The sequence below is a fragment of the Emydura macquarii genome, unplaced genomic scaffold, assembly GCF_026122565.2.
Source record: "Emydura macquarii macquarii isolate MOO-44397 ecotype Brisbane River unplaced genomic scaffold, CSIRO-AGI_Emac_v2 contig_189, whole genome shotgun sequence".
Taxonomy (NCBI): Eukaryota; Metazoa; Chordata; order Testudines; family Chelidae; genus Emydura; species Emydura macquarii.
This window is the reverse complement of record NW_027130326.1, coordinates 114,311-140,071: the sequence shown is the minus strand read 5'-3', so window position 1 is coordinate 140,071 and position 25,761 is coordinate 114,311. Positions and strand designations below refer to the sequence as shown.

The 25,761-nt window shown below is 42.8% G+C and overlaps 1 protein-coding gene across 1 annotated transcript; it reads right to left on the bottom strand.

The window, feature by feature from the left end:
- Positions 1–295: 295 nt before the first annotated feature.
- On the bottom strand, positions 296–25,761 carry LOC137150602 (cytochrome P450 2K6-like). Its single transcript, XM_067544564.1, has 9 exons — positions 25,576–25,761; positions 19,991–20,153; positions 18,458–18,607; positions 14,681–14,841; positions 10,663–10,836; positions 5,281–5,422; positions 1,781–1,965; positions 1,406–1,547; positions 296–645 (listed from the first exon to the last, which is right to left on the bottom strand). The coding sequence occupies exons 1-9, from the start codon at positions 25,759–25,761 to the stop codon at positions 443–445; spliced, it is 1,506 nt and encodes a 501-aa protein (XP_067400665.1). The 3' UTR covers positions 296–442.

Below are 25,761 nucleotides of genomic sequence, written 5' to 3'. Positions count from 1 at the left end.
AAAGGTTCTGTGTGTGTCCCCTCCATGGTTGCCCATCGGTGTAGCTGCGGCTAGGAGGGGGCTCTAACAAATCATGGGCCAAACCACAGCCAAAGGCCAGTGTACTGCAGTGTACCAGGCAGAGTCTGCAGAGGGAGGGTGGAAGATACACATGAGTAAGGGCTAGTCTACACCACAAAGGCTTTGCTGGTTTAACTATACCTGTGCAGTTATACCAAGAATGCCACGCACTGGAGACGCAGGTATGCTGGCAAAGTGAGTTATTTTCCCAGGACACTTAAATCACCTCCCCACACAACATAAAGTAGGCCATCAAAAGGACTCCTCTCTTGGCATAAGCTGCATCTACCTGGGGTTTGTTGCTGGCATAGCTATGTCAGTTCGGCATGTGATTTTCTGGTCAACACAGCTATGCCTGCAAAACTTTACAGTTAGATGCGGCCTAATGCAAGGAGCCCTGAGAACGTGGCTCAGCACAGATCTTATGGGGCATTGGGGGTGTGGTAAACCCAACTGCCGGGGTGAGATCCAGGTCTGCGCTGGTAACGCCAGGAGCAGGATGGAATGTGAATCTCTGCAGGAGGCTTGTAAAGAAGAGGAAGAGCTCCATTTTGGCAAGAGTCTCGCCTGCACAGATCCTCCGACCTGTAATGAAATTCACAGCAAAAAACGGTTGCTTGTTTAACTCTAAGGAGGAATAAAACCACAGCCCAACTTCTTAGTAACATGGGGTGAATCCAGAGTGTAAAAATGGATTTACTACAGGTATACACGGGTGCAATTGGAAACAGGACTTCCTATAAATGCACCTACTGATCAAAAAGGAAATTGATTATATTCTAAACATTTCAATCAGAGAAAATTTCCTCTTCAAAATATTCCTAATGCTGCCATAAATATAGTTAGGTTTTGTTGTTGCTGGGTTGTTTTTTTTTAACTAGCTATCCAGACAGCTATTCCTGGAGAAATTTTAACAGAAAAATCCAAACAAGCAAACAACCTCTCCAACCTTTATTTCTAGTCCATCCCCTCACATTGAGGTAGGACCAAGTCTACTTAGACCATCCCTGACAGGTGTTTGTCTGATCTGTTCTTGAAAACCTCCAATGATGGGGATTCTACAAATTCATTAGGTCACATATCTGAAGACACTTATTAGATTCCCCTTGATATATGATCATTTAAAAGCAATGGGACTCTAACGATACCCGCAAGTTGCAAATTAGAGTATCCAATGGTGGACAGGTGCTGTCAGCAGTAGCACAGTATAAAATGGCAAATTATCCCACAGAAGGGACAAATAGAGGATGTGAGGATCATATTTACAGATCCACAATTTTATGTCATAGGCTGCTGAATCTTGGATATCTATGCCCTGCCGCAGTAAATGTAAAATAGAACGTACCTGCTGAAAAAGGCATGAAAGCCTCTTTCTTTACAAACTTTCCTTCCGAGTCAAGAAAATGCTCAGGATAGAATGTATCTGGTTTCTCCCACTGAGATTCATCTTGCAGTACAGAGGCCAGTAAGGGGATGATGTAAGTTCCCTATAAATCAAGTGAGTTATTCCATAGGTAAACATGGTCCCTGGACTATAACTTGGTATAAATGTATTTAAGCTACAAGAGTAAGTGGATGATGCTATTCGAAATACTGCCATGAGACTTCCAATGTAATTCAACATTAATCAACGAACCAGGACTTTAAAGGGTTAATCAGAAGAATCAGGACTTTAACAACTTCACAGAACACAAGAAAGGTAATACTGCAGACTGGTCACCTTTGGAATAAAGTAACCTTTCAGAGTAACATCCTCAGTTGTCTCGTGAGGCAAGTCCATGGGCAGGATATTAGCAAACCTCTGAATTTCATGGACCACTGCGTCAGTATATGGCATTTTAGTTCGATGTTCAATTCGTGGCTGGGCTGATCTTATAACTCTTGCTATCTCTCCTTGGACTTTGCCTGCGAAAATATAACATTAGAAAAAAGAGATCAGGATTCATTTATCTCTGCGAAGTGCTGTGCACTGTGACTTTGAAAGGTGCAGCAGCTCATGTTAAAGTGATATTGTAAGATCTCCAAAATCTAGGTTTCTTTCAAGAAGTAATGGGGTGCCGACAATATTAGAGTTTATGAACCTTTGTTCGCTCATATCATAACTAAAATAGAGAACTTCTGAAAAGACACAAGTAACCTATCCTGTTACCTGGCTTGACCAATAATAATATACAGTCATTTTAACTGGAGCAGGTTGCAGAAAGTTTGAGGGAACATATTCTGTTGTGACATGCACTTCTGTCGAAACTGAAATGCTTCAGGAAATCAGGTCCAGTTTGTTGAAATTTTGTTGTGGAAGAAAACTGGGAAAAAAGTAAGTTCTACCAATGTCAGAATATCCCATTTCAACAATTTTGCAATGAAATATTTTGGTTTTTTACTCTGAAATAACTGTTCATTCAGAATGTTTACACTTTTTGTATTACATTACATCTTCAGTATGATAATATAATACAAAATTAAAAAGTCAATTTTTGACATAAAACATTTTGATTTGGTTGAAACAAAATACCTCTAGATCATGCCATGTTGTACTTAATCAGACAAAACAGGCTGTGGGCTACTGTGACTTGTGGTTAGTAGAGGATTTTATTCCAAACAGTTTTCAATTCCTTTGCAACTGAGGCTTCCCCGTTGACCCTCTGCCAATTTCATGCATGAAGGATTTTTCTCGAGATGACCTGAAGCAGTCTTCAGACAAGAAGTCACGAAGTAGAACTGAAAACAAATTTTCTAGTGACTGTTAGAGTTTAAGATGTGCAGGCAATTTTCTTTGTGGCTATTATAAGTGTTAAAGGAAGTGAATCAGGGGAAACAACTGAAAAAGCATAAAAGTAAAAACAGCAACAACAAAAACCCTTGTTTTATTATAGTAGAAAACTCTGAGTCCTCTGATACATTGATAGCCAGATTTTAACCTCACCTCATTGGAATCAGGAGTAATTCCACTGAAGGTAGTAGAGCTTAGTGATGTTAAGTGAAATCTCGTCGTGTGTTGTCTATGTATGCAAGGCATACTCTGCATGCCTGACTTCCTGCGTGCTGCCCAGCTTGTAAGCTGAATCTGGCTCATGGGACAATTCTGTCCAGCCCCCATGGAGGTTTATAGAACAAACCTCAGCACAGTGTGACCTCGCATGCGCCATATGTGTGATGTCATGCCAAATAGACGATGCCATTTTGACCTGAAAAGAGCCCTGTGTAAGCTCAATAGCTTGTCTCCGTCACCTACAGAAGTTGGTCCAAGAAAAGATATTATCTCCCCCACCTTGTCTCTCTAAGGCATATCAGTGAGTTATTGCATGGCTTACTAAAACTGTCTCAGCACTCCACTGGCAAGATCAGTTCCTCTGTCTCTGGTGTTATTTTGTCTGTCTATTGAGATTGGAAGTTCCTTGGGGGCATGGACTCTGTCTTGTCTTTTGTACATAGAAATGTTCAAGAAAGCTTTATCCATTTTTGGGGGGAGGAGGACAAATTTCATTTTCCTTAACATTTTCTCACTAACTATAGTTATAATAACCATCAGGGGAAAGATCTTGGACAATCTTTAAGTTTTGAGGAAAACAGAAATTTAGGACCTTATTCTGCTGTTGTATTAAGTTAGATGGAATATCTGAGCCCAGAGAGCTAAAGATGTTAATATGACCTTGTCACTGTCCAGCATTAAAGAGTGTAAAGCAAGATCTGGAGTTTGCTATACACAGAGACCTCAGCCTGCTTAGTACCATGGCAGACACATTAAGAAATGTAAGCCAATGGTTAGAAATGTATTGATTGAAATGCACAAATGGGAAAGAATCAAAGAAAGTCAAAAAGCATTGCAACTGAAACGGAGTGATTAGGCAAAACAAACAATCAAAACCAGTCAAAGTCTCTTTAGAAAGGGTGAATATTGGTTACAGTTTCTTATTTTGTCAAACAGTCCTTCCCGGTAGGATCATTTATTTTATAAATGGATTATTTCTGTTGTTCGGTTTCGAGTCAGGAATGATATTCACTTTCCTGGATTTGAAAAAACACAGACTTGGAAGGGAGAGAAGAGATCAGATAGGATGGGGTGAGAATTACAGCTCTTGCGGATGTTCTCAAGATACAGGGCAGCTGCTCAGTCACACACACATGCTTTAGACTAGCAGGTTAGGCCTTGACAGCTGTTGCTCTGGACTCCCGACTTGCCTCCCCAGTCAGAAACATCATCTAGTTGGTCGGCTCAGGTCCCTCTCCTTCACTGGTCCTTCTGCGGCTGAGCAGAGCTGGATGGGCTGTCTCATCTTGCCATGCGGGTGCCGTACAGTGCAGTTGATTTCAGGATCAGGTGAAAAGCTGAGAGACAGACACCCACAGGACAGGAGGAAGATAGTGAGGGATGGAAAGCGACACATGAGGGAGGGGGAGACAGAACAAGATCTCATATGGAGAAGGCTGGGGTCCTCACTGGTGTGGCGATGATGGTCTAGCATCCCTGCACTGGAGTATCAACGTCTGAGTGTCATGGTAAAAATCCTTCCGCTGCAGCCGCGGTGGTGGTAGAAGTTCCTTTTTTAATTTCCCAAACCTCTTTTTAAGGGCCACCCCCAAAGGGGCGGGTGGATAGAATGGTCCATCCTCTCATTATTTTGCCCACCAATTAGGCCAAATTTCCAAAGTACCAATTTTGATCCACTGATTTGTGGTGTCCTTCTCCTCTTGTTTACTAGTCGTGCTCGTAACAATGTCTTTGTGTGGTATCAGTGGACCCTCCTCTGTTTAAATTAAGTCAGTCTGTCTCCTTAAATCTTTTCTTAAACAATGTTAAAAAACATGTTAGTTCATGACTCTTTACCCACTTTCCACTGGTTAGGCTCACACTCAAGTAGGCCTGTTATTCCAGCTGTGCTCACAGTTACGACCATTTAAATTCTGCTCTGAATTGTTCTGCTTATCTAGTGTAAGTGTGCAGCAGTTCTAATGACTACAATGGAATAGCTCCAGGTTTACATAGGTGTGACTGAGATCAGAATCTGGCTCTAAGGAAGTATAAGCAAAATCTACTGGTAAGTGAGTGCTACATGTCCCACTCAGTGCTGGATCTACTGAGGATATGGATCCATTTCAGCTCTCCTCTGCCAAGCCTGACCCTGTAGCGCGAGCTGTAGCAATTTATACTGTTAGCTCAAGAAGTCTCTTGTTTAATCCCCCTGTGTCAGCCAAGCTAGCAGCTGGTACAAAAGCACTTACTCTGAATTTTGGGGTATTTCATCATTAGCAGAAGTCCCCAGCGCAGTGTGGTGGAAGCGGTGTCCATGCCTGCGACAAACAAGTTGTTCACAAGGTTTATTAAGTTGGCATAATGGAAATATCCACTGGTATTAATTTTCTTCTGAAAAAAAAAAGAAAAAAAAAAGTTTAACTGTAAGACAACTTAAGTGGGCAGTTATAACTTGGAGAACTAATACATATTTATTAAATAATAAAGTGTATAGTAAAAGAGAACCAAGAGGGCTTTGATCAGATGGCATAAAATCATAGAAGATTAGGGTTGGGAGGGACCTCAGGAGGTCATCTAGTCCAACCCTCTGCTCAAAGCAGGACTAACCGCAACGAAATCATCCGAACTAGGGCTTTGTCAAGCTGCACCTTAAAAACCTCTAAGGATGGACATTCCACCACGGTCCTAGGTAAGCCATTCCACTGCTTCACCACCCTTCTAATGAAAAGGTTTTTCCTAATATCAAACCTACCCGTCCCCCACTGCAACTTGAGACCATTGCTCCTAGTTCCGTCATCTACTACCACTGAGAACAGCCTAGCTCCATCCTCCCTGGAACCCGCTTTCAGGTAATTAAAGCCTGCTATCAAATACCCCCTCATTCTTCTCTTCTGCAGAGTAAACAAGCCTAGTTCCCTCAGCTTCTCCATATAAGTCTTGTGTTCCAACCCCCTAATCATTTTTGTTGACATCCTCTGGACTCTTTCCAACTTGTCCACATCCTTTCTGTAGTGGTGGGCCCAAAACTGGACATAATACTCCAAAAGTGGCCTCACCAGTGCTGAGTAGAGGAGAATAATCACTTCTCTCGGTCTGCTGGCAATGCTCCTACTAATGCAGCCCAATATGAAGTTAGCCTTCTTGGCAATAAGGGCACACTGTTGAATCATATCCAGCTTCTTGTGCAGGTTCTATTCTGCAGAGCTGCTGTTTAGCCAGTCAGTCCCAATCTGTAGCAGTGCATGGGATTCTTCTGTCCTAAGTGCAAAACTCTGCACTTGTCCTTGTTGAATCTCATCAGATTTGTTTTGCCCAATCCTCCAATTTGTCTAGGTCACTCTGTATCTTATGCCTATCCTCCAGAGTATCTACCACTCCCCCCCAGCTTAGTGTCACCTGGAAACTTGCTGAGGGTGCAGTCCACCCTTTCCTTCAGATCATTAATGAAGATGTTGAAGAAAACTGGCCCCAGCACCGACGGCTGAGGCACTCCACTTGTTACTGGCTGCCAGCTAGACATCGAGCTGTTGATCACTATCTGTTGAGCCCGAGGATCTACCCAGCTTTCTAGCCTTCTTATAGTCCATTCATCCAACCCATACTTTAACTTGCCGATAAGAATATTGTGGGAGACTGTATCAAAAGCTTTGCTAAAGTCAAGGAATATCGTGTTCTCTGCTTTCCCCACATCCACAGAGCCATTATTTCATCATAGAAGGCAATCAGATTGGTTAGGCATGACTTACTCTTGGTGAATCCATACTGACTGTTCCCGATCACCTTCCTCTCTTCCAATTGCCTCAAAATCGATTCCTTGAGGACCTGCTCCATGATTTTTCCAGGGACCGAGGTGATGCTGACCAGTCTGTAATTCTCCAGTTCCTCCTTCTTCTGTTTTTTGAAGATGGCCACTGTTTGCCTTTTTCCAATCATCTGGGACCTCCCCAATTACCATGAGTTTTCAAAGATAATGGCCAATGGCTCTGCAATCACATCAGCCAACTCCCTCAGCACCCTCGGATGCACTGCATCCAGCTCCATGGACTTTTGCATGACCAGCCTCTCTAAATAGTCCAGAACCTGTTCTTTTTAGCACTGAGGGCTGCTCAACTCCTCCCTATACTGTGCTGCCCAGTGCAGTAATCTGGGAGCTGACCTTGTCTGTAAAGATAGAGGCAAAAAAAGCATTGCATACTTCAGCTTTTTCCACATCTGTCAATAAGTTGCCTCCCCCATTCTGTAAAGGGTCCACACATTCCCTGACCTTCTTGTTGCTAACATACCTGTAGAAACCCTTCTTGTTATCCTTCTTGTTTCACTTCAGCATGCACAAGCAGTATCTTTATACTCCCTAGTCATCTGTCCAAACTTCCGCTTCTTGTAAGCTTCCTTTTTGTGTTTAAGCTCACCAAAGATTTCTTTGTTAAGCCTAGCTGGGCACCTGCATATTTGCTTTTCTTTTTGCACATTGGGATGATTTGTTCCTGCGCCCTCAATAATATTTCTTTAAAATACAGCCAGCTGTCTTGGACTGCTTCCCCCTCATATTAGCCTCCCAGGAGATCCTGCCCATCAGCTCCCTGAGGGAGTCAAAGTCTGCTTTTCTGAAGTCAAAGGTCTGTATCCCGCAGTTCTCCTTTCTTCCTTTTGTCAGGATCCTGAACTCTATCATTTTATGGTCACTGCTGTCCAGGTTACCACCCACTTCTACTTTCCTTACCAATTCTTCCCTGTTCATGAGCAGCAGGTCAAGAGGAGCATGGCCCCTAGAAGTTTCCTCCAGTACATGCACCAAGAAGTTGTTCGCAACGTTCTCCAAAACTTTCCTGGATTGTCTGTGCTATGCTGTATTGCTCTTCCAGCAGAAGTCAGGGTGATTGAAGTCCTCCATGAGAACCAGGTCCTGGATCTGGAAACTTTCACTAGTTGTCTGAAGAAAGCCTTGTGTACCTCATCCTCCTGGTCTGATGGTCTATAACAGACAGACACCCACCACGACATCACCGTTGTTGCTCTCACCTCTAAACTTTACTCAGAGACTCTCAACAGGCTTTTTTCCAGTTTCATACTGGAGCTCTGAGCAATCATACTGCTATCTTACATAAAGTGCAATTCCTCCACCTTTTCTTCCCTGCCTGTCCTTCCTGAACAGTTTATACCTATCTAAGACAGTGCTCCAGTTGTCAGAGTTACCCCACCAAGTCTCGGTTATTCCCATCACATCATCATAGTTCCTTGACTGTGTTATAGTCTTCAGTGGAAATGTGAATGGACTCTTAATAACATTAATACCCATCTCATAAACAGTCAGTAGTAGATCTTATAAAGGAGGCAAATGTCATTATCCTCATTTTATAGATGGAGAGATGAAGGCACACAGAAGCTAAATGACTTATCCAAGATCACCCAGCAGATGAGCGGCAGAGCCAGCAATTGTCAGAATCCCACTCTGCTGCTTGATCCATTAAGCCATGTTCACTCTCTGTTCCTTTTGCTCTTTTTATACCTTACCCTTATTGGTATTTTATTCTTGCATTCTTTTACGATGTTCCTGAATTATATACAAGTCTGTGCAGCTGAGAAATAATGCAGAAACAAATAAAAATCCACAAATATTTGTTCAGTTCCTGTTGACCAAGTACACTGACCTTTTGGCAAATATTTGGGATATTGACTTTTCCGTGCAAGACTATTCATAGAAAATGCATTTCAAAGTGGATTGCTTGCCCCATGTCCAAATAAAGATCATTTGCCTAGCTCGTTGCTTTGACCATGTCACCACTCTCTGCACCCCTGCACTGGTTTTCCCTTCTGATCACATCCAATAGAGAATCATAGAAATGTAGGGCTAGAACTTGGAAGGGACCTTAAGAGGTCATCAAGTCTCTCTCTGCATGGTGAGGCAAAATCAAATATACCTCCCAGACCACCCGGGACAGGTGTTTGTCTAACTCTGTTCTTAAAAACCACCAATGATGGGGATTCCACAACCTCCCTATGTAACCTATTCTATTTAACAACCCTTATAGTTGGAAAGATTTTCCTAATATCCAACCTAAATCTCTCTTGCTTCAACCTAATCTGATTACTTCTTATCCTACCATCAGAGGACATGAAGAACAACGGATCACTGTCCTCTTTAAAACAACCTTTAACTTATTTGAAGACTTTTACCATGTCCTCCCATAGTATACTCTTTGCTAAATTAAACATGGCCAATTCTTTCAACCTTTCCTCATAGGTCAGGTTTTCTAAACCTTTTACCATTTTTGTTGCTCTCCTCTAGACTATCTTCTTTCTGTTCACATCTTTCCATAGTGCCCAAAACTGGACGCGATATTCCCGTTGAGGCCTCGCCAGGGCTGAGTAGAGCGGGACAATTATCACCTGCCTCTTACATTTGACAGTCCTCTTCATACGTCCCAGAATGACATTTGCCTTTTTCTCAAGTGACAGAAACCCCCTGATCCTTTTCTGCAGTACTGTTGCCTAACCAATGAGTCTGCATTTTGTATTCGTGCATTTGATTTTTCTTTCCTAAGTGTAGTTTTCTGTCTTTATTGAATTTCATCTCTTTCATTCCGGACCAATTCTCAAATGTATCTAGTCTTCCAAGGCCCTTCACCATCAATTCCCACCCTGCCTATCATCTCTCATTCAATATTAAGATGTCAAGACCTGGCTCCAATTGATCAATGACACCAGCCTTCTTTGCCCATGTTTTACATTTTCAAACAAGTGCACTCACGCTTTCTCCCATGCTGCCCCAAGTACTTGGAACAAGTGCCTCACAAGCACCTGTAAAACTAACACGTCCTTTTTTAAATCCCTCCTTAAAACTCTCCATTGCTGTGATGCCTACAAAAAGCTTGACAGCAGTTAGGTCTCTCCTTTACTGAGACCACAGCCTATCATGCAGACCAACATTGTTTCACTGTTTCCTTGTGCTCCACCATGTCCACATCCCCTCACATCTCCATATCCATCTGTTGCCCCTTGTCTTATTTTTAGATTGTAAGCTCTCTGGGGCAGGGACTGTCTATTTGTTCTGTGTCTTGTACAGTGCCTAGCACAGTGGGGTTCTGGCCCATGACTAAAGCTTCTAGGTGCTATTGTAATAATAAAATAATAACAGAAAAAATACTATGTGATTAATTCGAACAATCATAAGTAACCAAAACAGTTAGAAGTTTCAATCTTTCTCGATTACTCCATCAAGTAAACATTTGGGAAGACATTTGTCAAGTGAATTCAAACAATGGATACATTTGAAGAAATTGCAATTAGCTGATGGCTATTCAACTAGCAATGAAAGAGATTTTTGGCCCCGTTGCTGCAAGAATTGCAGAAGTGGACTTCCTGAACTACTGAAAAGAGTGGAACTCCATGCAGGCAAATATTCCATTCATGCAATTCTTCTTGCAGGGTTGGGGCCAAAATTTGTTGAATACATTAATCATAGTAAGCATTGAATGTAATGCATAATTATGTTGAATACATTAATCATAGTAAGCATAGTTTGCTCAGCTCCGCTAGTTTCTTCGGTGCATACTTTGCCACAGCTAAAATTCCATGCAAATACTTTTTAAAATAAAAAAGGAAACATACAAGTCCGCTGAAATCATAATTACCTCCTTCTGTCTTACAAGGAATGCATCAATAAAGCTTCTCTGATCATTTTTGTCCAGTTTTTTGAGGTGTTCTAAGAAAGTAAGCTGTATAAAAAAATGCAATTCACTTGCGTTGAGCAAAACAGTCTTGCAATTCCTGAGCAGAAATCCAAGGGCTGGGAAAATGTTATACAGCTGAAAGAATTTAAGATGGCAGAGTAAGCAAAAATAAGTAATAAGAAAACTTAATATTTATATAGCACTTATCAGCCAAAGATCTCAAAGCACTTCATTAAAGCAAGTGACTATTGTTATACCCATTTTGCAGATAAGGAAATTGAGGCACAGGAAGATCACATGCTGTGCTTGGGGGTATGAGCAGCTAACAACCCCTCACTCCTCATAGGCCCTGTCTGTCTGGAGACATAGGATGGGGCAAGAATTGCCTGGCTGCTCTCCATTTGCTTCTTTCACCTGTAGCATTGTGCAACCGAGCAATCATGAATTTTCTATCACTTGAATATGTGTCCCAGAAGGTCTCTCATTTTGAATATACTGTAACAATCGGATAGTGTATTTGTGTACTACTGCCCTCTATTGGATGGAATCAGAACTGCTCAACTGTATTTCAGAAGCTCTATACTGCTAACAAGAACTATTCAAAAAAACCCTAGAAATATCAAATTCGTACTGAAAATAACAAGGATTTTTTTGTGCATAACTCTGATTTCATTTTTCATCCAATTCTACTACTAATAGTTGACAAAGATAGTTGACAGAAGGGGAACTGAAATGGAATAAATATTATGAATAATGAAGGAACTGTGATGTAAGAATCTGTGAATACTGATATGTAACCTCATTCTTGAGATTGACTGTATAACATATATTAGGATAGGGGCATATTTCTTATACACTTTAATGCCTGAATTCAATAGGGGCTCTGGGAAGAACAAACAGGGAAGCAACACAATGGCTTCTGAGATAAGAACAGCTAGGTACAGACTTGAGGGACAATAGAGAAAACTGCTGGCTTCAAGAACTTTGCCTCCTCTCCTGCTTTGTATTGCTAGGATGGTGGCTTGGAGACACCAAACCGTTAAAAGGCCTCCAAGAAGGGTGGGTTTTCACCTTCCTTTGCAGCACAAGTCACCTGTTAGGATCAATTGGGCGTCAGGCATTGGTGGTACCTTGGCCTCTCCTATTCTCGGCCTGTGGCACACAACAGTTTAATCTCATGAGGACTGAAAAGCTTTAGTTTAACCCAAGTTATTTGGCTCAACGCAGGGGTAACGGTGAAATGTACTGTCCTGTGCTATGCAGGAGGTCAGACTAGATGGTCTGATGGTCCCTTCTGGCTTTGAACTCTCTGAATCTCTGACAAGGTAGGGGGTGTCAGTCACCAGAGGCTGTCCAGTGGGTCGCTAGTCTAGGGCAGCAGGCTGACACTGACAGGCTGTGTGGAAGAGTCCAAAAGAATTGAGTTCCCAGGTCCAGAGAATGGTTGGCCTTAGGCAAGAACTAGACATGCATACAGGAGGCTTGCTGGTTTTTAAGATTGGTTTTCTCTGAGTTGCTTTTGTTCTAAACAAATTATTCTTTCTTTTAAGGAGGCTTTTTGGTTGCTAATTACAACTGTCCTTGCCCTGGGGGCGGTGGGAACAGAACTGCATGGTAAAGACATAAACCAGTAGGGACCACCAGATAGTCTGACCTCCTGCACATGGCAGGCCACTTTAAACCCCAGTTAATTACCCCTTATTGAGCCCAATAGCCTGGATGAGACTAAGTATTGTGTGCCAAAAGCGGAGATGTTGTGCCAGTTTATAGAAAAGGTGAACAGGATGACTGGGAAAATTGACATTGATCCCAGGTAAGATAATGGAGCAGCTGATACAGAACTTGCTTAATAAAAAATTAAAGGAGGGTAAGGTAATTAATGCCAATCAACATGGGTTTATGGAAAATAGATCCTGTCAAACTAACTTGTTTTGTTTTGTTTTTTTTGATGAGATGACAAGTTTGATTGATGAAGGTAACAGTGTTGATGTAATAAACTTAGACTTCTGTAAGAACTTTGATTTGGTAGAGCCCAACATTCTGATAAAAAAATCTAAACCAATATGGAATTAACATGACACACATTAAATGGATCAAAACCGCCTGATGAAGAGATCTCAAAATGTAACTTTAAATGGGGAATTGTCATCGAGTGGGTGTATTTCCAGTGGGGTCTCACTGGGATTGGATCCTGGCCCTATGCTATTTAACATTTTTTTCAATGACTTGGAGAAAATCATAAAATCATCACTGATAAAATTTGCAGATAGCACAAAAATTGAGGGAGTGATAAATAATGAAGATGTCAGGCCACAGACTCAGAGAGATTTGGATTGTTTGGTAAACAGGTTGAAAGCAAATGCTATGAATTTAGTATGGTGAAATGTAAAGTTTACATCGAGAAACAAAGAGTGTAGGCCATACTTACATAATAGGGGAGTCTATTCTGAGAAGCAGTGACTCTAAAAAAGATTTGGTGGTGGATAATCAGTTGAACATGAGTTCCCAGTGTGATACTGTGGCCAAAAGAGCTCATATAATCCTGGGATGCATACACAGGTGACTATCGAGTAGGAATAGAGAGGTTGTTTACCTCTATAATTGGCATTGATGTGACTACTACTGGAATACTGTGTCCAGTTCTGGTGTCCACAATTCAAGAAGGATGTTGAAAAATTGGAGTGGTTTCAGAGAAGAGCCACAAGAATGATTAGAAAACACACCTTATAGTGATAGACTCAAGGAGCTCAGTCTATTTAGCTTAATAAAGAGAAAGTTAAGGGGTGACTTAACCACAGTCTATAAGTAGGCACATGGGGAACACATATTTGATACTGGGGACGTCAGTCTAACAGAGAAGATATAACATGATCCAAAGGCTGGAAGTTGTAGTCAGATAAATTCAGACTGGAAATAAGGTGTACATTTTTAACAGTAAGAGTAATTAACCATTGGAACAATTTACTGAGGGCTGTGGTGGATTCTCCATCACTGACAATTTTTAAATCAAGATTGGATGTCTGTCTAAAAGATCAGCTCTAGGAATTATTTAGGGGATGTTCTATGGTCTGGGTGATACAGGAGGTCAGACTAGATGATCACAATGGTCCCTTCTGGCCTGGGAATCTATGACCAATGAATCAAGGTGCACCAATGTCCTAAGCCTCTGCATAAGTCAGACCTGCTGGGGTGATCGTGGACAGCAACCCCGAACCTAGTCTGAGAGTGGGAGAATTGCATGATTCCATCTCGAGAAGCAGGTGATGGGACATGAAACCTTAGAGGGGCTGTGCTCTGAGACCAGAAGGGATTAGAGGTGCTGTTAGGCTGGGAACGGAGACACTCAGTTTTTTGGAGCAGAAGGATTTTAGCTGTATTTCCACTATCACCATGCTGTGTAGCATGATAGTGACTGACCACCAGGAAGTCCTTAGTCTCTACAGATTTGTTACACTATAAACTCATTTCATATACATATACATTTAAAAATATAAAAATATAAACTACTAAGGGATTCATTTCAGAGCTAGTTTGGTTCATATCCTCCAGACTGGAAACACAATTGCCACTGTACTTCAAATAAATTATTCTCAGACAGTTTCATTGGGTTTGTTATTAAGGTACTACGTTGGGATCCTGGAGAGAGGTAGGTTCATTTCTCAACTCTGTCACAGATTTCCTATGTAACCTGCGCAAGTCACTTAATCTGTCTGTGCCTCACTTCACCATCTATAAAATGAGGAAAATAATATTCCACATGGATGTTGTGAGGATAAATCCATAAATACTCAGCATATACCCACTTACTATGATGGTAAGTGTAGGTGCATATTGCTGACAGACATATGTATCATCCTCTAATTTGTGGGACTATTCTGATTGGTAGAAATGATTTGATGTCATGTAATGTATACAGCATACAGTTACTATGTGTGCACTGCATGCATTTGAATAGCGACTTTAAAATAACCAGAATTACCATAACTGAGGGACTCCCAGTCAGCCTCATGTTTTCATTTATCAAACTTAGTAGTCTTAAGAATGTGGGGTCTTTGTAGTCAAACCGTTCTCCAAATATTATTGACACAATGATGTTGGCAACTGCTGCATTCATAATCGTAGTGATCTCAAAGGGCTTTCCTAAAAAAATGTTCAAATGCAAGAAGAGATTGTGCACAGAGCGCGGTTAATCGTGAGTTATTCTAATGTTTTTCTATTACAGTAGTGATCAAGATCATGGCCCCGCTGTGATAGACATTGTGCCCCTGCTTCAAAGTGCTCACAACCTAAATAGACAAGAGAAAGGGCGGAGAAAAGAAATATGATTAATTCCCATTTTACAAACAGAGAACTGAGACAAGCAAAGATTAAGTGACTTTTTTTAAGTCTGTGTCAAAGGCAGGCATTGAACCCAGTTCTACATGAGTCCCAGGTAAGGGCTTTAACCACATTCATAGACCTAACCAACAGTCCCCTCCTGTGACACCCACCAGACTGCTGTGTTCGGGCCCATATGTTAGCTCTGTGATCTTTTAAGCCTACGGGAGTCTGAGAAGGCTTCTGGAACTGTCTCTTCCTTCCTTCGGCTTCTCAGTTCACTCCCTGACCACAGACTGTCTGGTATCCCTTCTTGGAAGTGGGATCCTGTTAGAGTTACCATGTGTCTGGGTTTTCCCAGACATTTCCTCTTTTTTCATCCTCAGCCCTCTGTCCACGCAGATTTTTCAAATCAGAGGCCATGTCCGGGATTTTTGGGAAGCAGCCATTGCAGTTTAGAAAGAGCTACATCCGTGCCCTGATTGGTCCCTCACCTGCAGTCACAGCTACCGGATCCCGGCCATCCAGGCTCCAGTTCTCAGCCCTGGAGAGCGGGAGAGGCCCAGGGAGGTGCTGACTGATAGCTGGCGCTGTGTCCAGGATCTGTGACAGCCACCCAGCCACCATGATAGAGAGCAACACTGCCCCCCACCTCAAGAGTGAGGCTGCAGGTACCCCCTTCAGCACCCTCCAGGTACGTTCTCCCAGTACACACACACACACGTCTCCAGAACCCTCCAAAATGCCTCTTCCAGTACACCCCCCACCAGCACCCCTAAACACCTCCCAGTACACACACATCCATCATCATCTCCCAATCGTACCCCCTCTCTACCTTCCCCTCCTCCTGCTCTGGCTCCACCCCTACTTTCTGACAGTGTCCTCTTCTTGGGAAATATGGTAACCCTAGTCATCCTTAGGTCCAGCTGCCCTGCACCCCAAGACCTGTGCTAACCCTCCAAAGACTCACCAGTAGCTTAAGAACACTCTCCCTAAAACTCCACCCTCATGGGTCTTATGGTCACGGCATAGAAACATAAAGTACTTGCTGAAAGGTTGCCACTTCACACTACTTTATATCTGAGAACTCAGCATGATAACATGCAAGAACCAAAACCAGACAGAGAGCATGCAAGCTGCTCCCTAAAACAGGGATGCACAATTCGAACTCACCCCACCTAACTCAAGGTTGCCTGGCTGCAAGCGGACTGGTGCCAGGCTCAGATCACACATTTCTCTACAACATGTCTCTACAACGCCCCATAACCTGCAAGCAGGCACATAAACCCCCTTGAAATTTAAAGTGACAGCTTGTAATTTTTTACAAGCCACCAGGTCATCAACCCGCACCAGCCCCCTCAGCTGGGGCTGCCTCCTACCTGTAGGCAGGCGGGCTCCAAGTAGGCTGCAGCTTCTAACCTGTCCCAGCCCTGGAACAGCATGAGCTCAGCTGGGAACATAGGGAGGGAGGTGGAGATGATCCAGCAACAACAAAGGGGGAAGGGGGGGCAGTGAGCAACAAGGGGAAGGGGGAGACGAGTGGGGGCGGGGTCTTAGAGGAAAAGGTGAAGCGGGGCAGGGCCTGGGGAAGAGGGATGGCAGGGGTAGGGACTCAGGGGGAAGAGGCGGGCCAGGGGGTGGGGCCACAGGGGGAAGAGCTGGGCAGGGGGCAGGGCTTGGGGGTCCGGTTTTCAGCAATTAGATAGTTGGCTACTCTAAGCAGGTCTCCCTCTCATGGACGTCAATCGTCCAGGTCGGCTTCTCTTCCCGTTCTGGTTGGTGTGACAGAGCCGCTCAGAGCAGACCTGGTCCTTTTATAACTTCTAGTCCCCTCTGTCATGTGAACCGTCTGCTCAGCCTCAGTGCCTCCCTCAGGTAACCAAGGGCCTCTCTCAGGTGACCAGTTGCTTGGTTACCATTCACCTGGAGACCACACTTGAAAAACGGGTTTTATCCAGGTTCCAACCATCCTGTTGTTCTGCTAGGGCAGGGCTCATTCAACTGATGATCTTCAATTACTGTCCCAATCACAGGCTGACACCCAGACACCAGCCCCCCTCCTTAACACAAGAAGTATGATTCAAGGATACACCACAAGACAGCCATAAAGGCACAACTATACAGAGAGCTCCTGAAATCAAACACCATCCCTGGACTATAAATAGATAGGTGCCACAAGCCATCACCGACTCCAACCAACTCTAATCATCTAACAGCTGTTTACTGCAATTCATAGCAATGGCAAAAAGCCAGGTAAGAAGTAATACTGAATGATACTGAATAAAAAGAAAACTAACCGTATATTAATGCTCTGACCATCAAAGGTATATTGATTTCAGTCGGAATTAGGTGCCTAAATAGCTTTGAGGATCTAGGACTATGTTCCTTATTCAGGGCTGGATTTACACCTTACGCGCCCCTAGGCACAGCTTCTTCAATGCCCCCCTTGCCTACAGCCGACCTTCATGTTTTCCACGGAGGGTGAGGTGACAGGGGACAGAGGGCCTGGATGGGCCAATTCTGCCTGGGGTGTGTGTGGGGGGGAGAGGAGCTGGGGCAACCACCTCGACTATCTCCGTGTGGGGTAAATATACACAACCCTTGGTTCTGGCTTCCGGCCTGGCCAGGGGCCGGGGCTTCAGAGGGAACAGGAGGAGCAGGTGGCAGGGCCCTGGGAGAGAAGAGGAGGAGCAGGGGGTGGGGCCAGAGTTCCGGTGCTAGTGCGGGGCCACCAAATTGGCCAGGGCCCCTGAGCATGGGCCCCGTTGACCTGTGCAGTAATCTCCCACTGTTTAGGCGCCCTCTAGAATCCCAATGCCCCTAAGCATGTGCCTACTGTGCCTAATCAGGAAATCGGGACCTGCCCCTATTCTAGGGTATCTTGCATCAAAGGGCATTTAGGGATCTATGTTAAAGTAGGGAAGCAATAGTGTTTGTTTTATAGATACTCTTTTCCTGCAGTTACCTTCCATTTCAATTCCTGGTGCCTCTCAACGAATCAAAGATTGTCACTAGTGGAGGAATCACACATGGAGGGATACATTTTGTCCACTGAAGTTGCATTTTGGCCCAGCATTTAATGGATCTGCCCACATGGCTCACAGTGCATGTAGCCTTACATTTCCATGTCCCACAGGCTGGGGATGGAACAAGGGCAGGGATCGTGGTTGCACGCTTTCTAGATCTCAAGGCTGGCTTCAGCCAGCCATGCATGCCCAGCAGCAAGAGAGAGCAACCGAGTGGTGTAAATTCTCACTGCTTCACAAAATGTTTCTCAGTGCAACCAGTTGCTGAAAAAAATATGTCAAAAGCAACACAACATGGATGGTGACATTTCCTAAAAAAGTGGACGTTTGAAGAGACTATGAAGGATTTTGTCTTGGTGCAAGGCACATGCAAGAAATGTTAAAGGTGTCCGTGAAGTCAAACACCCACCCACCTTTTTGAGTTTCAATATTCTTTATCAGAAATCCGTTCTCTTCAATAATCCGATCCTCTATGGCCCTCTTGCCCATTCCAAAGTCTCGTAAGGTCCTGACAGTAAATCTTCGCATCACTTTCCAGTTATTGCCATGAGAAAAAATAACACCTGAAGTGAAAGGAGAGCTTCAAGTCAGCAAGAATAATTCAAATAAATGCTTCTTACAAATATAGGTTTACACCCAGAATGTTCGTTTTGATGTGCTAGAGCTGGTCAACAATGGGGGAGGGAAATTTTCATGAAATTATTCTTACATTTCTGGGGGGATTTTGGGGTTAAAATTCAGACAAAAATTTTCATCAAAAATGTTAATTTTGAAAATGTTTGCCCAGCTGCACATCTGATTGAAAAAAAGATTTTTGTCATGAAAATGTAATCTACATTTTTTTCTCTTTTTTCCTTCCCAGGATCATGGACATTTTGAAATGAGAAACATTTCAGCCAGCAGTAAGACACACCATAATAAATTAATGAACTGTTTATAAACTACAGGAATTGGAATGGTTTTTACATGATATTAGTTTGCTATATTTTTGTAGTGTGGTAAATTATATGAAATAATTTATCAAAGTTCTTTAAATTGTAATTTTTGAAACCATATTTACTGAACTTTACTCATTCTAGCAAAAATGTCCAGAAAATTTACTATCTTGAGCAAGGGCCAAGTTCAGAGGTGATACCCGAGGTATCATGAGTTACATTCCCTTCCTCTCAATCATATTCCTTTATACTCTATGAGGCCCTGACTCAGGAAAATTTCCGTATTTAAGAAAATATTGAGCATATGCTCAACTTAAGGCATTGTTTCAGTCCTATTGATGTCAATAGAAGTTAAGTGAGATCTTAAAGTTACGAACTAGGGCATCTGATATGGTTCCATAAGAGGAATTATTAGTTAAATTGGAAAAGACAGGAATTAATATGAAAATTGAAAAGTGAATAATGAACTGGTTACTACAATGGATAATATTGAAAGGTGAACTGTCAGGCTGAAGAGAGGTTACTAGTGGAGTTCCTCAGGGGTTCGGTCTTGGAACCAATCTTATTTAATCTTTTCATTACTGATCTTGGCACAAAAAGTGGGAATGTGCTAATAAAGTTTGCGGATGACACAAAGTTGGGAGGTATTGCCAATACAAAGAAGGATCGGGATATCATACAGGAAGATCTGGATAACTTTGCATTCTGGAGTAATAGGTATATGATTAAATGTAATAGTGGAAAGTGCAAGGTCATGCATTTAGGGACTAATAACAACAATTTCTGCTATAAGATGGGGATGCATCAGTTGGAAGTGACAGAGGAGGAAAAGGACCTGGGCGTACTGGCTGATCACAGGATGACTATGAGCCGCCTATTTGATGTGGCCATGAAAAAAAATGATTGACATAGATAATGATCCAAATTGGCATGTTAGTCCCTAAGCCATCTTTCCCATCACAGAGACTTGCTTCAGTAAGATAGGCTTATGAGTCACAAGAAAATGGTCACCATATCCATTTGAAATATTTTCAAACATTGGGATTTTAGGTCTCTCTGCAAATGCATCTGCCTGGTTCACCAGAGCCTCCTTCACCATCTTGTATCCTGACAGCACCACCATCTTCTGGCATCCCATCTGAATGCTGAAGACCGGGCCATATTTCTTTGACAGCTTAAATGGGAAAGAAAATAAAATTACTTAAAGAAAGAAGTGAAATTCACAGCTGGTTCAATACTATTTTGCCATCCTGACTGTATGTTATTCCAATGTCAAATTCCTTCCTAAGAAAAAGAAAAAGAACCTATGGTTAGTAATATGGATATCATTAGATGTTTTAATGATTAATTACAATGATAGGCCCAGATTCTCTAACGTATTTACGTATCTAATTCCCATTGGGTCATAGTGCACTAGGATGACCAGATGTCCCAATATTATTGGATCCATACCAATATTAGGGGTTGTCTTATATATGCAGCTATATTCCCCCTCCCACTGAAAAAAAAGTGTTCTGATTTTTCACATTTGCTATCTGGTCACCCTATAGTGCCCAAAGTGTTCAATCAGGATTAGAACCCTATTGAGCTAGGAACTGCATAAACATGATCCTTGTAATAAAGCACACAATCTAAATCATCTGTTCAGATTAGGGGTGTCAAATTATTTAAAAAAATAATAGCAATTAATCTTGAGGTTAAAATAATAGTCACGATTAATTGCAGTTTTAATCGCACTGTTAAATAATAGAGTACCTATTTTAATTTATTAGAAGTATTTTGGATGTTTTTCTACATTTTCAAATATATTAATTTCAATTACAACACAAAATAAAAAGTGTACAGTACTCACTTCATATTATTATTTTTGTTACAAATATTTACACTTTAAAAAAATAAATCTTTGGAACCTACAAGTCGAAGCATACAAATGTTTAGCATACCTGGCACATAAATACCTTGCGAAACCAGCTACAAAAGTGTCATGTGAATGCCTATTCTCACTTCCAAGTGACTTTCTAAATAAGAAGTGGGATGCATTATCTCCCATAAATATAAACAAATTTGTTTGTCTTAGGCCTGATCTACACTGCTGTGCTGGGTTGACTTGAGATACGCTAGTTACATAATATAATTAGTGTATCTCACATCGACGTACTTACATCTACGCTGTGTGGCGTCTTCATGACTCTACATCGATGGGAAAGCATCTCCCATCGATGCTATCTTCCACCTTTCGGGGAAGTGAACTAATTCAATGGACAGGTGAGCACTCTTCCATCCTCTGAGTGGGTCTACACAGATCCACTCAATCGATGCCACTGCATCGATTCTTGCAACCGAGGCAGTGTAGACATGCCCTTAGTGACTGGCTGAACAAGAAGTAGGACTGAATGAGGTGAACTGAAAAATACTATTTCTTTTGTTTATCTTTTTACAGTGTGATTAATCATGACTATTTTTAAAAATCTAGTTAAGTTGTTTTGCAGTAATTGCATGCATTAACTGTGATTAATTGATAGCCCTAATTCAGATGACTAGAATGAAAATATAGGGGCAGATTCTTTTCTGAACCCAACATCCACAGGCTGCAGCTCAGCAGGGAATGGAGAGTGTAAAGGAGCTAGTTGCACCTCCCTGGCCTGGGGGCTGGTTCTACACCAGCCTGGATACATAGTTTAGAGCAGTCTTGGAGCTGCTCTAAAGTACGCTGGCTGGATTGGTCCCTGGGGTTCATTTCCACCAGCCAAGGATTGTTGTAGCACAATAACTCTCCAGTCATATCCCTTCCCACTTCTATGCCAGATGCTATGTGGGGTGGTGGCCTGGGAACCAGAAATAGTAGTTCTATGCCAGATCTGGGGACTCCTCCATGATGAAGGAGCGGCTCCCACCCTTTAATCCAGTTAGACTCATTTTGAGTTTAAAATCCTAACTCTGCTTCTCATGTTGCCATTTTCTTTTTGTTTCATTCCTCTTGAACTTTTCAGATCAAATCTCCTCCGTTGCCATTTGCTGGCTCAAAGAGGCAAGGAGGATTGTTTCAGAGTCTTTATTTAGCATTGTAAACATTCTGATTGTCTATATGTGAAACCGCCTACCTTCCCATAAGTCTATTTGTAATCAGTATTTAACATTTGTTTTTAGCTAAATTTGAAGTTGATCTATTTTCAGATGCCTGAACTCCAGTGTCCTTGGGCCAGGCCATTTTATTGTCTGCACTTATCTTATAAAGCAATTGAATAAAAAATTACCACTATTCAACAACAATCGCAGGAGATACACAGTAAAGGAATCTAGCTGATTATAAGCAGTAACATACAGCCAGCTACACTTGTTTAAAGCCTGTGTAACTCCACAGATGGTGAGGCAGCTACTCCAGTATTAGGTTGATACAGTTGAGAGCAGAATTTGGTAAAAATGTGTTCTCAATCATGATTCTCAAGAATTTTAAATGTTTGAATTGAATGTGAGTTTAAGGTTTCAGACTATATTTACCTATGTAGGTGGCTTGAATACCTAGCTATGCTGAACATATTGGGGGGCAAATTAATCCATTGAAGTTAGCGGTGTTACACCAGGGTTCTATTTGGTCCAATTTGCCTTTAAAATTTGCTATGGCAAAAACAGTCTTTTAGACAATTATTTAAATGGTTATACCATACAAGTCTGACTCCTCAGGGACTGATTTTTAGGGAAGGCGTCCTTGTTTGTGAATGCAATTTTGCACCAGCAGTTACAGTATTGAAACACTTCACTTGCACCGAAAATTGCATAGTTCAATGTTTAATTGCTATTTGCACCCAGAATTCACTGTGGGTAGAATTATTTGTTGATAAAAACTTGCGTCCCCAAAGTGGAATCTATATTCAACAACAGCTGAAAATCAGAACTTTGTGTCGGTTTCTAGAATACATTAGAATGATTAAGTAGCTCTGTCAAACTTATGTGGCAAGTATAAGCATATGAACATTTATATACTCATGGACTCATGGGCTCATGGACGTGACTGATGTTAGGGATTCATAACATTCCGAAATAAATGAACAGACCATAGGCGATATCCTGGTCCTATTAAAGCCAATGCGAGTTTTGTTATTGCCTTTAATTGGGCCAAGTTTTCACCCCAGGTTTCTATCTCTAAGCTCTCTCTTTCACTCAACCTGCACTGGATAATTTTTCCACAGGGTAGAGGCAAAATGATCCTATATTTATAGAAGGGACAATATTTTCTTTTCAGAAATTGCATTCTCAAATCCAATTGGATCTGAAGAGGCAAAACATATAAAAAATGGCCAGCTCTACCTGATGAGAAAGCTCAACGTCTCCCGCATGTTGGCAATAATGTGAAATTTCAGGTTTTTGAAACAGAAGGCAGGGGTGCTGGAACAATTTGCATAGGGGGTGCAGACAGTCATTGAACCAAACTGTATACCCTATAGTATGGAAACCACTTCAAGCCAGGGGGTGCAGCTTGAAGTTTCAGCACCTCTGAGAAGGAAGACTTCCTGAGGGAACAGCAGGGCCAGTTCAGACAAGGCTATTAAGGTGAACCATCCCCCCAGGAAGTGAAACACTAACCTGAGCTGTGCTGCTTATGTCTGCTTGGTGACTGAGAAATCTGCAGTGCTAGCATAGAATCAACTTGTATCCCTGGACATATAGCAGGTGAATATTTAGAGAACACATATTGCTGCAATGGGGCCCACCATTCCTCCCAGCACCCCTGGACCCAGAACTGTGCAGGGCAGACACCTTACTCTGGGGGATCTAGGTAGGATGACCATATTTCCCTATGCTGAATACGAGGCACCTGGTAAAATTACTCATGTGTGTGTGGTGGGGGGCCAAGCAGAACTGGTGCAGGGACACACACATGGGGGGGTGACACACACACACACCTACCCCTTTCTCACACACGGGGGTGAGTGACCAACCAACTCTCCCTGTCCAGCACTCTCTGCCCTCTCTGCCCGACTGGGCCCCTGAGACCCACTACCCAGTACCTGGTGCTGTGTCTTCCCGGCCTGAGGTTGTCCCCTGCCCACATTGACCGGCTGCCGCAGCTTGCAGCGCACAGCCAGCGCCGGCTGGAGATGGGCCTGGGGGTGGGACCCTGCTGGCTGAGCTGGGATCGGCCCGACAGCCGATGGTGGCGGGGGCTGCGCTGATGGACTGGCAGGGATGCTGCGGCCTTGCCCCGTCACCCACCCCCACCGACCACTCAACCCCTCCACTCATCGCCGTTGGGCAGATGGCTGGCGAGCAGGGATCTGGCCAGTACAACCCTGTACAGCGCCGCGGTCATCACCTCACGGGCCCTTTCTGAGTGTAGGCTCTGCGCTCTGGCACTGCTGGCTGCCATTGTAAACCCGCTACTGATCAGGAGGCAGAAAATACGGGACAATTTGCCAATTTAAGTCAGGACACCTGCGAGAGGGCATAAATCTGGCACTCTCCCTCTAAAAACGGGAGGTATGGTCACCCTAGTACCAGGACCCTAGCAGTGCCTCCCCTTTCCCCACCTTGTGGCCTTGGGAGATGATTGCAGAGAGCATCCTTGCAGAGACTCCAGCTGGTAGGAGCTGCCAAAGCGGAGATCTTTGGACATTCCAGTCAAAAGTGTAGACAGGGCTCAGATTTACCAGCCCTGTGTTCACTGGCTATTTGCTCCGATCCTGTCACTTCCTCATAGCCTCTTCACCCCAGCTTCACTCCACACTTGCTCCTCTTACTCTCCTCTCCCCTGCCCTGCCCTGTCCCTCTCACCCCCTTCCCTTTTCTTTGCATTTCGCTGATCCCCCGCCCCCAATTACCGCTCTAAAATAAATGTAAACAATCACAGCACTAACATGCTGTTTGCTGCCATCCCAGTATTTGCTCTTTTTGTGTGCTGCAGCCTTTCCCCCACCCTGTGTCAGGCTTGTCTATTGAGACAGTTGTGTCTGATTGGTTCTTTGTACACACTCATCTGTCTATATCCATCTCTTGTCACATGCTTAGATTGTAAGCTCTTTGGGACAGGGATTCTCCATTTGTTTGTTGTTCATACAGCACCTAACACAATGGGATCTTCATCTGCAACTACGGCTCACAGGCGCTATGGTAATACAACTGATAAAAAATAATAATAATAATAATAATAATACTGGTTGCTGCACTGGGAAGCAAAGAAAGCTCATGGGAGGAAGAGCAAGCAGCTGGGTTCTGTTAATTCAGTGGTTTTAAAGTCCTAAAAGGGACCTGGGAGCAGCTGTTGCCACTGCCCTAAAAATTTCAACAGACTCTGGATGGGGTTTATGTGGGCACAGAGGAAAGCACACCTCCTAAGAGTCCTTCATTTTTATTGCTGAAAATTATTTACATAAGAAATCCAGAAGCATGAGGTGGAGCATACAGGAGGAATTATTTACCATAAAATAATGAATTCTGCTGCTTTTTAAGTTTCCTTCATGGATAATTACTTTGGGCCTGGGGTACACACTGCTTTACCCATCAGGGTTGTGGCAGGTAGAGGGGATGGAGGATCCCTTCTGACCTTTGGGATAATGTGATTTGGTGATCAATGAGATAATACAAATACCAAAAAGATTTACCTCCAGCATAGTCCAGTAGGGCCTCTTCAGATCCATTATATGGAGATTTCCAATGATGGGTAAAGGCTTTGGTCCTGGGGGGAAATCCTTTCTGAAGCTGCTATTCCATAATTTCTCAGTTTTCATAATAAACATAACACTCAGGACAAAAAATAGAAATATGGAAATGGAATCTGTCCATTCCAT

What these genes read in the sequence shown, in the direction of transcription:
- LOC137150602 (XM_067544564.1), bottom strand. Translation starts at nt 25,761, where the DNA reads ATGGAATGGACAGATTCCATTTCCATATTTCTATTTTTTGTCCTGAGT. An exon ending in CCTACTGGACTATGCTGGAG is followed by an intron (nt 20,154 to 25,575) that starts GTAAATCTTTTT and finishes TTCCCATTTAAG; the next exon opens with CTGTCAAAGAAATATGGCCC. An exon ending in GAAATACCCCAAAATTCAGA is followed by an intron (nt 1,966 to 5,280) that starts GTAAGTGCTTTT and finishes ATATTTTCGCAG; the next exon opens with GCAAAGTCCAAGGAGAGATA.